The 13581-nt window shown below is 40.4% G+C and overlaps 1 protein-coding gene across 1 annotated transcript; it reads right to left on the reverse strand.

Annotated features, from left to right (window-relative positions):
* Window positions 1-1589: 1589 nt before the first annotated feature.
* On the reverse strand, window positions 1590-12629 carry hltf (helicase-like transcription factor). The gene is made up of 25 exons (XM_005926065.2): window positions 12496-12629; window positions 11994-12196; window positions 11697-11863; window positions 11171-11313; window positions 10991-11076; window positions 10710-10781; window positions 10283-10474; window positions 10106-10180; window positions 9952-10012; window positions 9825-9879; window positions 9019-9086; window positions 8866-8913; window positions 8348-8458; window positions 8128-8219; window positions 7870-8013; window positions 7572-7704; window positions 6905-7040; window positions 6147-6326; window positions 5860-5975; window positions 5337-5521; window positions 5098-5220; window positions 4535-4647; window positions 3277-3457; window positions 2320-2400; window positions 1590-2165 (listed from the first exon to the last, which is right to left on the reverse strand). Exons 2-25 carry the CDS (start codon window positions 12192-12194, stop codon window positions 2022-2024), a joined length of 2907 nt encoding a protein of 968 aa, XP_005926127.1. The 5' UTR covers window positions 12195-12196; window positions 12496-12629; the 3' UTR covers window positions 1590-2021.
* Between the last annotated feature and the right edge of the window lie 952 nt (window positions 12630-13581).

Consider the following 13581-nt stretch of genomic DNA (forward strand, 5'->3'; position numbering starts at 1 on the left):
AAGTTAACAAAGACTAGCGATTGATTGGAAACTCCCTACAAAAGCAGAAGTGTAAAGAAACAACGGTTCTGTTTTATAACCTGTAACGTATCAATTTTCTTGGCCAAGCACCTTGAGCCACATATATACATAAACGCTGATTTTTATTTTTTCTTTAGTGTTCACAGATGAATTTTATGATGAGAAAATGAACTGCAATCGATGGACCTCCAGGTGCTGGTTGGTCAGTTGTGCTCTGGCTGTTTCTCCAGCTCGAGTCTTCATGCTAAGCGAGGTTATCCAGCTGTGTGGAGCAAATCCTCTCACCAAACTCTTGACAAGAAAGAAAAAAGCTGTAGCTACTTCCTAAAATGTCTGTTCCTTTTAAGTGCACCTGTTGAAAACGGACTCACAGTTCCGAGTCTTCCTGATCTTTGGAAAATCTGAGCAGCTCAGCAGAAATGCAGTCGCTTCAGGATTTTTCCATCTATCCTACTGGCAATAAACCTCTATGTCTAAACCACTTTAAAGCAGATATGCAGACAGTTATTAAAATCCCGCTTTACATGACAGTTCACCTCACTGGAGTGCACAGATGAGCGTTCCTGTCTGTGCCTCGGACACTCACCAGCTCCCTGTGACTTCAGCTTTGTGTTGTCTGGTATCGTATTAGAGCAAGACGTGTTGTGTTGTATTTGCATGGCACAGAGTTAAAACATGGATCAGTAATGAGGTGCTTCCACCCACATCTTGTTAACAGTCAGGTTTGTCTTGTGTTTTCGTGGGATTGAACCACAGCGCACTCGTCAGACATCTGTTACCGTCCATCCGTCTCCTGCATGTACGTCCCTGTCAAACTTGCATCAGTGCGTCTGTGCCATTAACTGGGTTTAACTTCTTTACTTCCTTTCTGTAGTGTAACCAGCTGCCTTATTGCTGTTCACTGTTTACAAAACCTCACTTACTGTAACTGCTGCTAGTGGCACAACAGATTGAACGTTGACTCCGTCCCTTGCTGTTGCCAATACCCTGCTTCAATCCTGCCGAGTGCCCCTCAAAACTGTTACCCACAGCTGTAAAACACTCCTAAAACAAGCTGGCAAGGTTATGGGAGAAGTCCATATGTAGCTTTCTAGGTTGTGAGTTAGTGCACATCTGTCCTGTTTCCCAGCTGTTAGCTGTACATCCCTCTGAAAGCTCAAATAAAAAAAACAAAAAAACCCCACCTTTAATCCACCTCTTGTGTTGTTTAATTTTTACTGTACTTGTTATTGGATGTCGTGCTGCGACTGTGCTATTTGATTTCTGTCAAATGTCAAGGCTGTGGAGAATCAAGTGTAAACAGCCAAAATGTCTGGTTTTATATTGACTAAGAGATTTGGAAACTATTTAAAGCTGCATTTTATTTTGGAAACTAATCCATTTTAGAGGTTGGTTAGATGGTTCAGACGTTTACTGAACATGCTGCCATCATTTGTTCTACTTTTCTTTTACGTGGTGTGACAACAGATGTGTCACAGATCCTTTTTTCTTCATTTAAGTTTTCATTTAACATCTGGAAGCTGTTGTATTTACAGTTATATATAGCAGATACAGATGTACTACATCTGTCATGTGCATTTCTTTAATTTTAGAGTCATAAAAAAACTCAAAACACTCAGTTTTGCATGGGGAAAACTGAAAAGTTAAAACTGTTACAAGGTAGTTAGGTTTGTCCAACCTTCACCTCCTTTAATTATTAACCTTAATCTCTTTATCAGCCGCTTCCAGTAATCAGCACAGTATTGGCTTGATAAAACATGTAAATCAAGAGTAGCAGTTGCTAAACATCACAGCTGAATAATATGAATGCTTGCCAAGTGGTACGTCCTGCATCTTTGTATCAAAATGGTGACTTAAAAACCGTTGAGCACATTTATCATCAACAGAAACTATGCCTGACCATGACGAACGAATACACAATAACTGATGGTTACGGTTCAAATGCAAATCGTTGTTTGTAACTCGTGTTAACGCTTCAGTTCAAGTCCAGTACCAGACGTCTACAGCTCCATCAGAGCTACGATGTCATCGATGCGAGATGTCTTCCTGTCAGTGTTGGTGGATCCGAATGCCTTCTCCATCAGGTCCTGTTTCTTCCTCTGGATCTTCACCATATTCTCCTCCACTGAATCCTTCACAATGAACTGCAGCAAAAAAAACACAAACATGGTCACATGATTAGTTCTCTAGTAATCTAGCATCTTTTTTTAAATTAAAAAATAAAAATAAAATCACTAATCAGAAAAAAGCAAAATATGTCTTTCCAACACTATAAATAGTGAGAGCCAAATTACTGACCTTAGTGACTACAACTTTCCTTTTCTGGCCTAAACGGTGGCAGCGGTCAATGCACTGCTCTTCAGTAGCTGGGTTCCATGCCTAAGACACAAACACAGAGAGAGAGAGTTCACGGTAACTGAAAATATGCAATATTTATTCCTGAAAACCTTCTATGACAAGATAGATTTCAAGATTTCATCCTTAGAGATCGTCTTTGTCATCCTTGTGCACAAACATCTAACGGGATGTAATGAATGCTGAGTAGTGGTGCACTCTGATGCCATTTTGACTTGTGATGCAACCCCCATGACATTGCTAGCTACATCGGTGCAACCAATGCAGCTTGCTGGGCTAGGCTGGAGGTACAAATGTGCAAGTAGGTCAGTCTGTGAAACATCAATGCAGCCACAGGGATTCCCCGCTGCAACAGCTGAAAAAGATCAGATGTTCTGCAGAAAATCTACCATCACTTTATTTCAGTTAACTAATGATTATTTTAAGCAGCAGAACTCATCATTAATAAACTTCAGTGAGTCAAGCATCCATCCGGTGTGAATATACATGATTGTGGCACAGTGTTGGCATCTGCACAAGTAATGACCGGTGAGCATTACCTCAACATTATCCTTAGGTGGTAAAGCAAGCCAGATCCTGATGCATACCAGTTCTATCAGTTTAGTTATGAGATAAGAGCCCAAGTCCTGACCTAGTCACACAGCCATGTATGGTATTTGTGTTGTTTTCTTTTTTCCTTTCATTTTTTTTAATGATTAAAAAAAGATGAACAAACTTTAATTAATGTTCAGAGACCTGTTCCTCGCCTATTCCAGTCAGTCTACCTCCACTACATACACCAAAGAAAATCTCAATCTTTGATAACATGATTCCTAGATGTTATCAATTTGTTACATAACTTAGTCTTTGGCCACCAACCTATGTGGTTGAATGTCTGCTTCCACCAGGCTTTGTACTTACGGGGTCCATGAGAAAAACGTGAGAGGCAGCGGTCAAGTTAAGCCCCACTCCTCCGGCTTTGAGTGACAGGAGCATGATGGTGGGGCTGTCGGCCGCTGAGCTCTGAAACTCCTGGATGACTTGAGTCCTTTTCTTCTGGGTCATGGTGCCGTCCAAACGCACAAAACTGAAGCCATGCTCTCTGGTGAGGAGGAAACACTTCCATGATGACCAATCAAATAAAATATTTAATACAATCAATTACATTTACACCACAGTCTGTATGTTTTCAGTGCTAGTTTCTGTCTTGTAGCAGATAAATCAATAGGCTTTAAAGCAATCATTAATAATAGTAAAAGTAACTGAAATGATTAGCTGAATTTTACTGAAATAGAAGACACATTTAGAGCTTCCTTCATAAATTTTATTTATTGCACTGTATTTTTTCCCTGGTCATCAAAGCCACAGCTGCTCCTACTCCTTTTTGTTTCGGCTGCTCCCTTTAGGGGTCGCCACAGCAGATCATCCGCCTCATTTTCATCCTACCCCAGCATCCTCTTCTGTCACACCAACTCTCTGCATGTCCTCTGCAGGTCTTCCTTTTTTCTTCCTGCTTCCATATCCATCATCCTTTGTTTAATTTATCCACTAACCCTCCACTAAGCTACATGTCCAAAGTACCTGAACTGTACTTCTCTAACTTTGTCTCCAAACTGCTCTCATATAACCATTTCTTGTTCATTATGGTCACTGCCAGTATAAATCTTGGCATTTTTTAGCTCAGCCTACTGCTTTTTGTTAGTACCAATGTCACCAAACCATACATTAAAGCATGTCTCACTACTGTTTTCACTCTTACACTCTCTTATGTGCAGTGCGTTGATGTGGAGGGTTGATCCCAGGTATTTAAACTCATCCATCTTTACTACCTCTGCTCCTTGCATCTTCACCATTCCTCCAGCCTCCCTCTAATACGAGAATACGAACATGTATTCTTTTTTGCTTCCATTGACTTTCAATCCACCAGCTACCTGCTCTCACTTAAGATCACAATGTCCAAACATCATAGTCCACGGATACTCCCGCCTGATCTCATCTGTCAACCTGCTCATCACCAAACAAACAAGATGGGGCTCAGTGCTGATCCCTGATGTAAGCCCCTCTCCAACTTAATCCCATCTGTCACTCATACTGCTTACGTCATTATTGTCTTGCCGTCCTCCATCAAAGCCACAGCAATCACTGCAAATCCTGAATCTATGATCTTAGTGTTGTTTACCTGAGTGGAGTCTCCAGGATGGTGAGGAAGCGTGTAAACTGAGAGACGACCAAACACTTTATGCTGCTGTCTTTAGATCGCAACCTGAGCAGATTTCCCATGAGCGCTTGCACCTGCAAACACACAGATTTTCACACGGCACAGAACAAACCCATTTTCCACTCCTGCCAAATCAAAACCGTGGAGCTACCTGCTTGCTTTAAGTTTTTGGCACCACCTCAGCTAAAGTTGTGAAAGAGAACTAATCTGCTCTATTATATACAAAATACCAGACCACTGATTGCTTAGAGATTAGCAGTCACTTGAGTTTCCATGTGTGCACCATGGGCTTAATGACACAAGGTGTGATGAACAGCCACATGCTGAGAATCAGAAAAACCTTAACCTTGGTTATATTCCAGTGTTTGTGTTCGTGTTCTGTTTGATATAAAAGTACCCAGTACCAAAAGCAAGCGAAGACTAGCTGAAGCTTTACCATGTGTTGAAAATTAAGCTTAAGGGATGGCTCCTGTTTTAGGGTCTACCAAGTGCGTTTGTTATTTTCTCCTACTTAAAGTGAGTACCTTTGAGCTTGTCCTCCACCTCTCAGGCTTTGTAATATTCTCTTCTTCCATTTCCTCTTGTGGAAACTCCACCAGTTCACTGGTCTTGATTTCACCTCGACACAGAGGACAGTGCGCCACCTCCTGTGCCAACATATGGAGCATCAGCAAAGAGAGGAATATGAATTTAAATTAAACTGAATATGTATTTGTTTTATGTAGAATGACAGCTAATTTACAAATGCCTGATGCACATATACCTGTCCCGAAGTGCTGATGACCTGTGCGATGCATGGCCGGCAGTATACGTGGGCGCAGTGTGTAATGACGGGCAGACGGACCGAGTCCAGACACACGGAGCACTCCTCATCAGAGCCGCTGGCCAGCACCAACCGCAGCTTTTCTATGAGACGCTCCCGCAGCTCTGCCGGTGTTGCTGCAGCACCTAAAGCCAGAAAGTGATGAGGAGGGAAAGAAATAAGCAAACGAAGTAACATTTCTAATGTTTGTATTAATACAAGTACTTGTTTGACTGATTATCTCAGAACAGGTAGTGTTAAGAAAAAGGTTTTACCAGCAAAGTCAACTGTTTGCCTAAAGTGTCTTTATATTTTAACTCAACACGTTAGAGCTCAAGATAGCAGCAGAACAAAGTAAAAAACATCCTAATTATCAAGCAAAAAACAACAAAATCCCCACTAATGAGTTTCCTCATTGATAAGGTTGATCATCGGGTGTTTTCAAAAGTTTTGATCTCGTTAATTCACAAATTTCAGATTTTACCTAAATCTGAGGACATCTTTGCCAGCAGGTCAGGGTGGCAGCAGTGCTGTCGGAGCCTCATGAGAATGGCAAGCACATCAGCATAATTCCTCAAGACTGTACCTTCAGCTACATATCTGCAAAAATGAACGTAAAATCGTATTTTATTATAACATTTGACATGAATGGATGAATCAACAGTCACATGTCCCGTCAAATAATCTCACACAGGTACTTTCTGTCTTAGCAAAAACACTCGTCACTCTCAAGCATGCTTGCGCAAGTACACTGACACGCTCCACACGTACCTGCCAATGGTGTTTTTTCCTTCAGTGCGTGCCAGCTCGTACTCCTCCCTCTCTGGTTGGCTGAGCTCTACCTGCTCCACGTAGACTTTCTTCTCAGGCAGTGACACCAGAGGCCGCCCGTTCACCTCACTGTTCTTGGTCCGTCTCAGGGTGATGCACTTCACTAGTGTCTGAAGGTGTCTGCACACAGTAGCAAGTATCACAGACTAATACTGTAAAAAACAAAAAAAAACTTTATCATACCCTCACATAAAATGCGGGGCATGATCTGCGGTGCCACTGCAGGGGAGGCGGGCGCACCTGCATGGCAACCGCAATCACGCCAGGCCGGCTTAAAGTCTGTGCTGACTGACTGTTGTTGGTATATGTCCAGCAGTGAGCTGCAGAGCTATAGTAAAAGTATGCTGAAAAGCATGAACGAGTGGTCAGGTCTGTTGTGGATCTTTCACAGTAACGTGAAAGTGATTCTGGCAAAGTGATTCTGATTAAAAACTTGGATACGAGGCTCTCTGTACAAGAGATTAGACCCTGGAGCTTTAAGCTTTTTTTTTAGACAAAGAAAAACTTTCAAAGTCAAGAAATGCAACAATGAGCAAGGAGTAGGGAACACAAACAATATTAAAATTAAAGTAAGGAGACACAAGCAAAGCAAATAGGCTTTAAACAGAAAGATTATTGCTACTCTTAAGTGAATGGCACCCTCTGCAGGATTGATGCGGTGCTGCAGTCTAGAAGTTAAAGGCTCTCTGAGCACTCACTGCAGGCCGGCCCTGTCTCCTTGCGTAACGGGTCTCTGGATCACTCTGTTCCACCACTCTCTCGTATCAAAGGGCTTCAGACCCAGGAAGGCCACCAGCATCCACAGATCCCTCACACTGTTCTGGATGGGAGTACCTGAAGAGGAGGAAGAGGAATGAGTGTGCCTGTTTACTACATATTCAAAAAACATAATGGCGTACCGTGATGTCGTCGAAGATTTGTTTATTTAGGTATTTACAGTTGTGGTATTAAGATCTATCAAACCAATATCATTCTGTGATGTAACAGAAATTACCATAATTTCTGTTATTTTCATTCTGTAGATGAAGACGCTAATGAAACAGCACAGAATAGTCACAATTATGGTATTAGTTTAGAGCTGTCTACTGTGCCAGTCTACAAAAATACACATTAAAATAAATGCATTGCAAATAAATGCAAGTAGACACTTTAAAAACTGGTTTAACAAAGTTTATATTTTTATGAGTCTGAAACAGTTCATCTTCAAATGTTATACCTATAACAAATTTACAGAAAATATTAAATATTTTAAAACTTGTATCTCCTTAAGTTTCATTTCAGACTTTTAAATGACCAGTAGAAACCCTACCATACCATCGCTGTCATCTATTGAAATCTGTGTGTGTGTATTTAGACATGGGATACCTGAAAGAATCCAGCGTCTCTGAGCTTTCAGGTCAAGTACAGCTTTACTCATCTGTGCATTTGGGTTTCTTATGATGTGTCCCTCATCTAGCACAACCCTCAGCCAGCTGATCCCATGGAGGGGACTCTTATTCTGAAAGGAAATCATTATAGTACATTAGGGATCTCCTAAGAGAAAAATCCAGTCCAGTTACTTATGAATTATTTAAAAAAATGTACCCAATGGCTGGATTATCTTCAGTTTTAATTTGTGTGAATATTTCAGTCCACACTGCAACACATTTGTGTATATACTCACCCCAAAATCAGAAGAGAGGACATTGTACGTGGTGATCACCACATCCTGAGAGGACAGAAACTTTTTACTCCTGTTTCTCTCTGGACCGTAATACAAATACACATTCAGCTTCACATTAGGGTCCATGTGCTGCTCAAACTGGTCCTGCATAAAAGAAGAGAGGAAAATGATGAAAAAAACTACACATTGCTTAACTTTAATTGTAGCCAATTATTATGGCATGCAAAAATACAGTTCTTTCAAAGTGTGCCTTCTTACCAGCCAGTTACTGAGCACAGAGAGGGGGCAGATGATGAGAGTTGTTCTTGCTTTTAAGTCATCTGGGCTTTCAGTGATGGAGGATTCAGCAACTGCACATGTAAAAAAAAAAAAAGAAGAAGAAGCCCAAATCAAATATTAAATGACTGTCCAAGTTCTATTTCTTTAAACAGAAACATAAACATAAAACACTCAATAAAAATGCACTGTTGGAACTCACTCTGAGTGAGACTGGACTTCTTGTCTGTTTTCTTCTTCTTTGAGCCTGTGCCAGATGTTGAGCCACTCAGAGCAGCAGCAAAGTCCAGATCCTCAAACAACACCGATCCCTCTGCACCAAGAGCATACAAGTCAATAATTTTACTCACAAGAAATGATTATTAAGAGTGTTTAGAAGCAAAACAAGAAATCATGCATCTACTTTCTCACCAGTAAATGGACTGGTTCTTTTAAAGCATTTTTCTACTCTATCTGAGCACTCACAGTTATACAACATGCCTCATTCGCCCATTCATTCTACCAAAGTTCTTTCTATCGTACATTCACACTCATTGCACAGATTCACATACACTGTCTGTAAATCTGTGTATCTTAGAGTTCAGTATCTACACCAAGGATAATTTTGCATGCAGACTGGAGCAGCCATAGATCGAACCACCAACTTTCCAATTAGCAGATGATGTTCTATACCTCCTGAGCCACATCACAAGTACACAGTTCTACAGGTTACAGTTATACCTTTGCTTGGTTTTCTCTTGGTTGCTTTCATCTTCTCTTTGCTCTTACCTGTTAAGTGGTCAGGTTAAGGTTAAGTCAGGTTAAAAATGCAAGTGAGTCACAAATGCACAAACAAAAGTTTTAAAATAAACATGTGGAGATGACAATTCTTACTTTTCTCTGACTTATCTGCTGCCTTCACTGCATGTGGTTCATCAACACAGATCACCTCCTCCTGGGTACTGATTCACACAGGGGAATTGGGTCATGAGCTAACACAGAATATAATAGTGCAGAAAATAGATTCCCAATTCCAAAAAGGTTGTGACACTGTGTAAAATGTATATAAAAACACAATGCAATGACTTGCAAATCTCTGGAAAAGCAAGTGGTACTAAAAAGAAAGCTGGGGGAATATTTAGCAGCTAATTATGTTAATTAGCAAAACATCAGTAACATGACTGGGCATAAAAAGAGCATCTTAGGGAGGCAGAGGGTCACCAATCTGCAAAAACTGTCTACAAATTGTGGAACAACTTCAAAATAGTGTTCCTCAATGCAAAATTGTGAAGACTTTAAATACCTCATTATCTGCAGTACATAATATCATCAAAAAATTCAGAGAATCTGGAGAAATCTCTGTGCACAGGCTAAAAATCGTTATTGAAGTCTGTGATCTTTGGGTCCTCAGCTGGCACTGCATTAAAACAGACATTATTTTCCCACTATAATCAATGCATGGACTTGGGTAAGATTTAGTGCCTGTGGAATTGGAAGCGTGCACATTGGGAAAGGCATCATTAATTTGAAAGGTGTATGGATGTTTACAGTTCTGTAGAGGGGATGCTCCACAGTGGTAAACATGGCCCTGTCCCACTGTCCCATTTTATTTTTGAGACATGTATTTTACGCTGAGTCCCAACTTTTTTGGAATTGAGGTTGTATAATTTGAGTGAAATGTACATCAATAATACACTCACAGGTTAGAACCACTTGATGTGCCACTCACTCCAGCTCCAACTGCACTGCTGCTTCCTGAAGCAAACACACCACATCTTTTATTTAATTTCGACAAAAATCATAAAATGTGTTAAAAGTTTTCAGTACCTTCCAGTGTCAGGGCCATTTGTGACGTCGTTTTAGCTTTAATGGGCGAAACCTTCTCAACCTGCACACATATAAACACACATTTTGTAATCGGTGAAAACAAGTTACTCATGAAGCATATTGCCTGAAAAGACTGCAACACACGCCTACTTACACATTTCTCCACAGGCAGCGGCTTTCCTTTGTGAAAATTGGTGAGAATCAGTGCAATTACAGTCAGTGTTTTACCCTAAAAGAAAGGAAACAGTGCAATATACGCTGACTGTGGATGCTGTTAGAATATGATCATGTGATGTGTGCAGTTTAATATGTCTATCTGTGTGTCACCTACCAGCCCCATGTCATCTGCCAGTATGCCTCCACGAACCCTCTCTGGTAGCTCTTTGGCAGAGAAACACGTGAGGGTGTTGTAGTATAGCTCGCCTCTCTTCTCCCAGAACGGCGGCAGGGCAGCTTTGTTTTCCCGAGCGCACATCCAGGACAGCGCCTGCTTCTGATGGAGCAGGAGGGGAGTAGCCACAGACTGGAAAGAGAGACGGTTGTATGTTAAACACTAAAGCTGCACTCCCATATAAAGAAAAGCAAAATGTAGTGACAGCTTGGAGAGAAATACAAAACTCTTTCCTTAACTCCAGTATAAAAAAAATAAATGGATCTCAATCATTGCATTTAACTGTTGTTTATGAAGTTTAAAAACAAGCATATTGCAGACAAAAGCAGGTAATAAATAAAAACAGATAAACAGATTAAGTACCTACCACAGCAGCTTCTTTCTCTCCATCCTTACTCTCCATCAACCCTTCGAAAAGGTTATCAAATGCATTTTTTAGCTGAAAGGAAAAAATATATAAGTAAAAAAACATTGTTTTCAACACAGATACATGTTGGTCCATCCCATGAGTTTGTTATTTATTTGCTTGTAAGGTGTCCTTGAGTGTTTTCGGACCTATAAATAAAATGTATAATTATTATAATTATTTTATTATAAGCTATAAAGGCTTACAGAGTACTACTAAAACGTTTAATGTAATTTATTTACCTCGTCGGCAGTTAGTGCAGTGGTCACACCTTTTTTTGATGAAAATGCCCGAGCATCTTGACTATTATACCACTGCTGATTGTCGCCTGAAATCCAACGCATGCAGGTAAATGAAGAACCACGAGCATACACACACATTAAATTTGAGTAAATTAAGTCCAGCGATTGTGCAGGGCGTACCTTTCAGTTTGCCTCCCTCTGTGTTCAGCTTATATCCTCGGCGTGACATTTGTTCCAGTACAGAATTTTTACTCTCTTCTTTCCCCCAGAAGGACAGCATCACCGGCATGGTGTAGGTGTTTTTCGTCCCTGAGAATACCACCCTGAAAAAGTAATGAGAAGTGTATTAGTACATGTAGGAAATTACAATTTGCCAACATTAATCCTCTAATAATGAACATGCGCCTCAGCTCAATGTCACTTTGACGATGTCATGTCTGGTTTTGCAGATTTTTGCAGGAAGATGCCCTTCCTGCACAACCCCAAAGGGATTTGTCTCTTCTCTTGGAAGCAAACCAGGGATCCTACATTTGTTATCCAAAACAGTACACTATAAGGAATATATGTACAAAAAAAGGAGTAAATGGTTTGATTAATAATGTGATTTTAGTGGTCTGCAACACCTGAGTACTTTTGTTTAGGGGTTCAAGTAATGATAGTCCTATTTTCTGAAAGGGAGAATAGTTTCGGGCACATAGCAGCTCACCCTTCTACTTTAGCTAAGTTGTTGTCCATGATGTAAGCCATTGCTGCTGCCAGCTCCTTCTTGATGTGTCCGACTTGATTTCCGTAAATGTTGGCAACCATCACTGCGTTGCGGTCATATGGATTCTGAGGCTGCCGCACTAAACCGACCATCTCCCCTTGGTTCACCTGTCCAGAGAGTAAAAACACCTTTTGCTTTTCAGGTTTCTCCACATGTTTCTGACCTGTGTGGTAGAACTGATCTGTGTTGTCTCCTCTGTCCACTAGAGGAATAAAAAAGACCCTGACTGATCCTCACCACCCCTGAGTAATATCTGAGGCCGACCACGGTTCCCTTGAGCTGACCAAACAGCACGCTGCCGTCTGCATCGGGCTCCTCAGACGCTGCAGCTCTGATGGCCTGTGAGAGAGTCTCTGCATTGGATTCATGGCGATCTGTGAAGAGGTCCACCTCACTGAACCTGCCCCAACCAAACTTCCACCTGCGGTTGAACTGCATGACTGCAGCAGAGATGAAAGAACATGAGTTTAGATAACAGAGTAGTCTGGACTGATGTGATAAAATAAGCTGCAGACTGTAACGACAGAAAATACGCATTCTAAATTCGAAGACACGCAGACGCAGAAATAGCACGTAAACAGTGGGATTAAACTATAATATAAATAACAATATAATAAAGTTAGCTTCTCAACCTATACCTACACACAGACTTATAAGCTATTAAGAGTTAGCATGTGTAGTGTGTCCATACAAATAAAAGACTGTTACAGAGTGTCGACATGAAACAAATCGTTCATACTGTTTAACTTCCTCTCGGCGAAGACTGTAGTTTGTTGTTTTTGACGTATTTTGTTGACGTTTGAGCTACTTTCATCCGCTGCTTATTCAAAAAGTAAAAACGGATTTAGTTGCTCTATAACATCCGGTACTAATTTTCAAAATAAATTATTATTTCGTTTAAAAAGATCGCCCAATAAATAGACATTTTTATATGAGAGCATTCACGTTTAGTCATCAAATGAGTTGTAAAATAAAAAGAGATTAGACAGCGATTAGACAGCGATAACCTTATTCAAGACACCTCTCATCCTGTATCAACATCGTTGCTTTACCACCACCAAAACCATGCACCCAAATAATACACATCACTTGACAGGTTCCACCATGCTTTGGGGCCTACATATTTTCTTTTCCCTCTACTTCTACAGAGAAAATCAGAAACGAAACCAGCAAAATACAGTGGAGGATCTGTGTGTTGGTCCCCAGTGGTACTGGTGATCTTGTCAAAATTTATAGAATTATGATACACAAAAAAGTGCAAACCGATTTTAAGCCACCAAATAATACCATCTAGAAAGCATGGGCTGGCCTCCCCAGAGCCTGGACCAGAACATTATTGAAAAAGTGTGGGATCATCTACCTCTATCCAAAGAGGAGCCATGAAAGTCCTTCAAGAAACATGGAGAACGATTCCTGATGGCATTTTTAAAGAAATTAAAAGAAACCATTTCACCTTTTTCTTACAATATGAAAAAATGGGGGATGGATCAAAACCTGAATCTTTGATCTAGACAGTACTTTACTTTACACATCCGTTTACTGTTAATGTGACAGCTCAATATCTCATCATAATTTTAGTCCAATATATTTTATTAACCATAGAAAATACAACAAATGACAGTATATTTTGGGTTCATTTTTTTCAAAAACCACAAAATAAATTCTAATTCTTTGATCATTGTGCCAGGTTTTAGAATTATGAATGAGTTAATCAACACTTTTTAAAAAAAGAAATTAATACGTTTATATCATCAGAACAGCCATTTTTGGTATTATTCTGAAAATTAAAGATCTGTTGTTTCCGGTGTGGTTGCCACGGATGTTG

The sequence above is a fragment of the Haplochromis burtoni genome, unplaced genomic scaffold (assembly GCF_018398535.1).
Source record: "Haplochromis burtoni strain Fernald_Lab_line unplaced genomic scaffold, NCSU_Asbu1 Contig_85, whole genome shotgun sequence".
NCBI lineage: Eukaryota > Metazoa > Chordata > Actinopteri > Cichliformes > Cichlidae > Haplochromis > Haplochromis burtoni.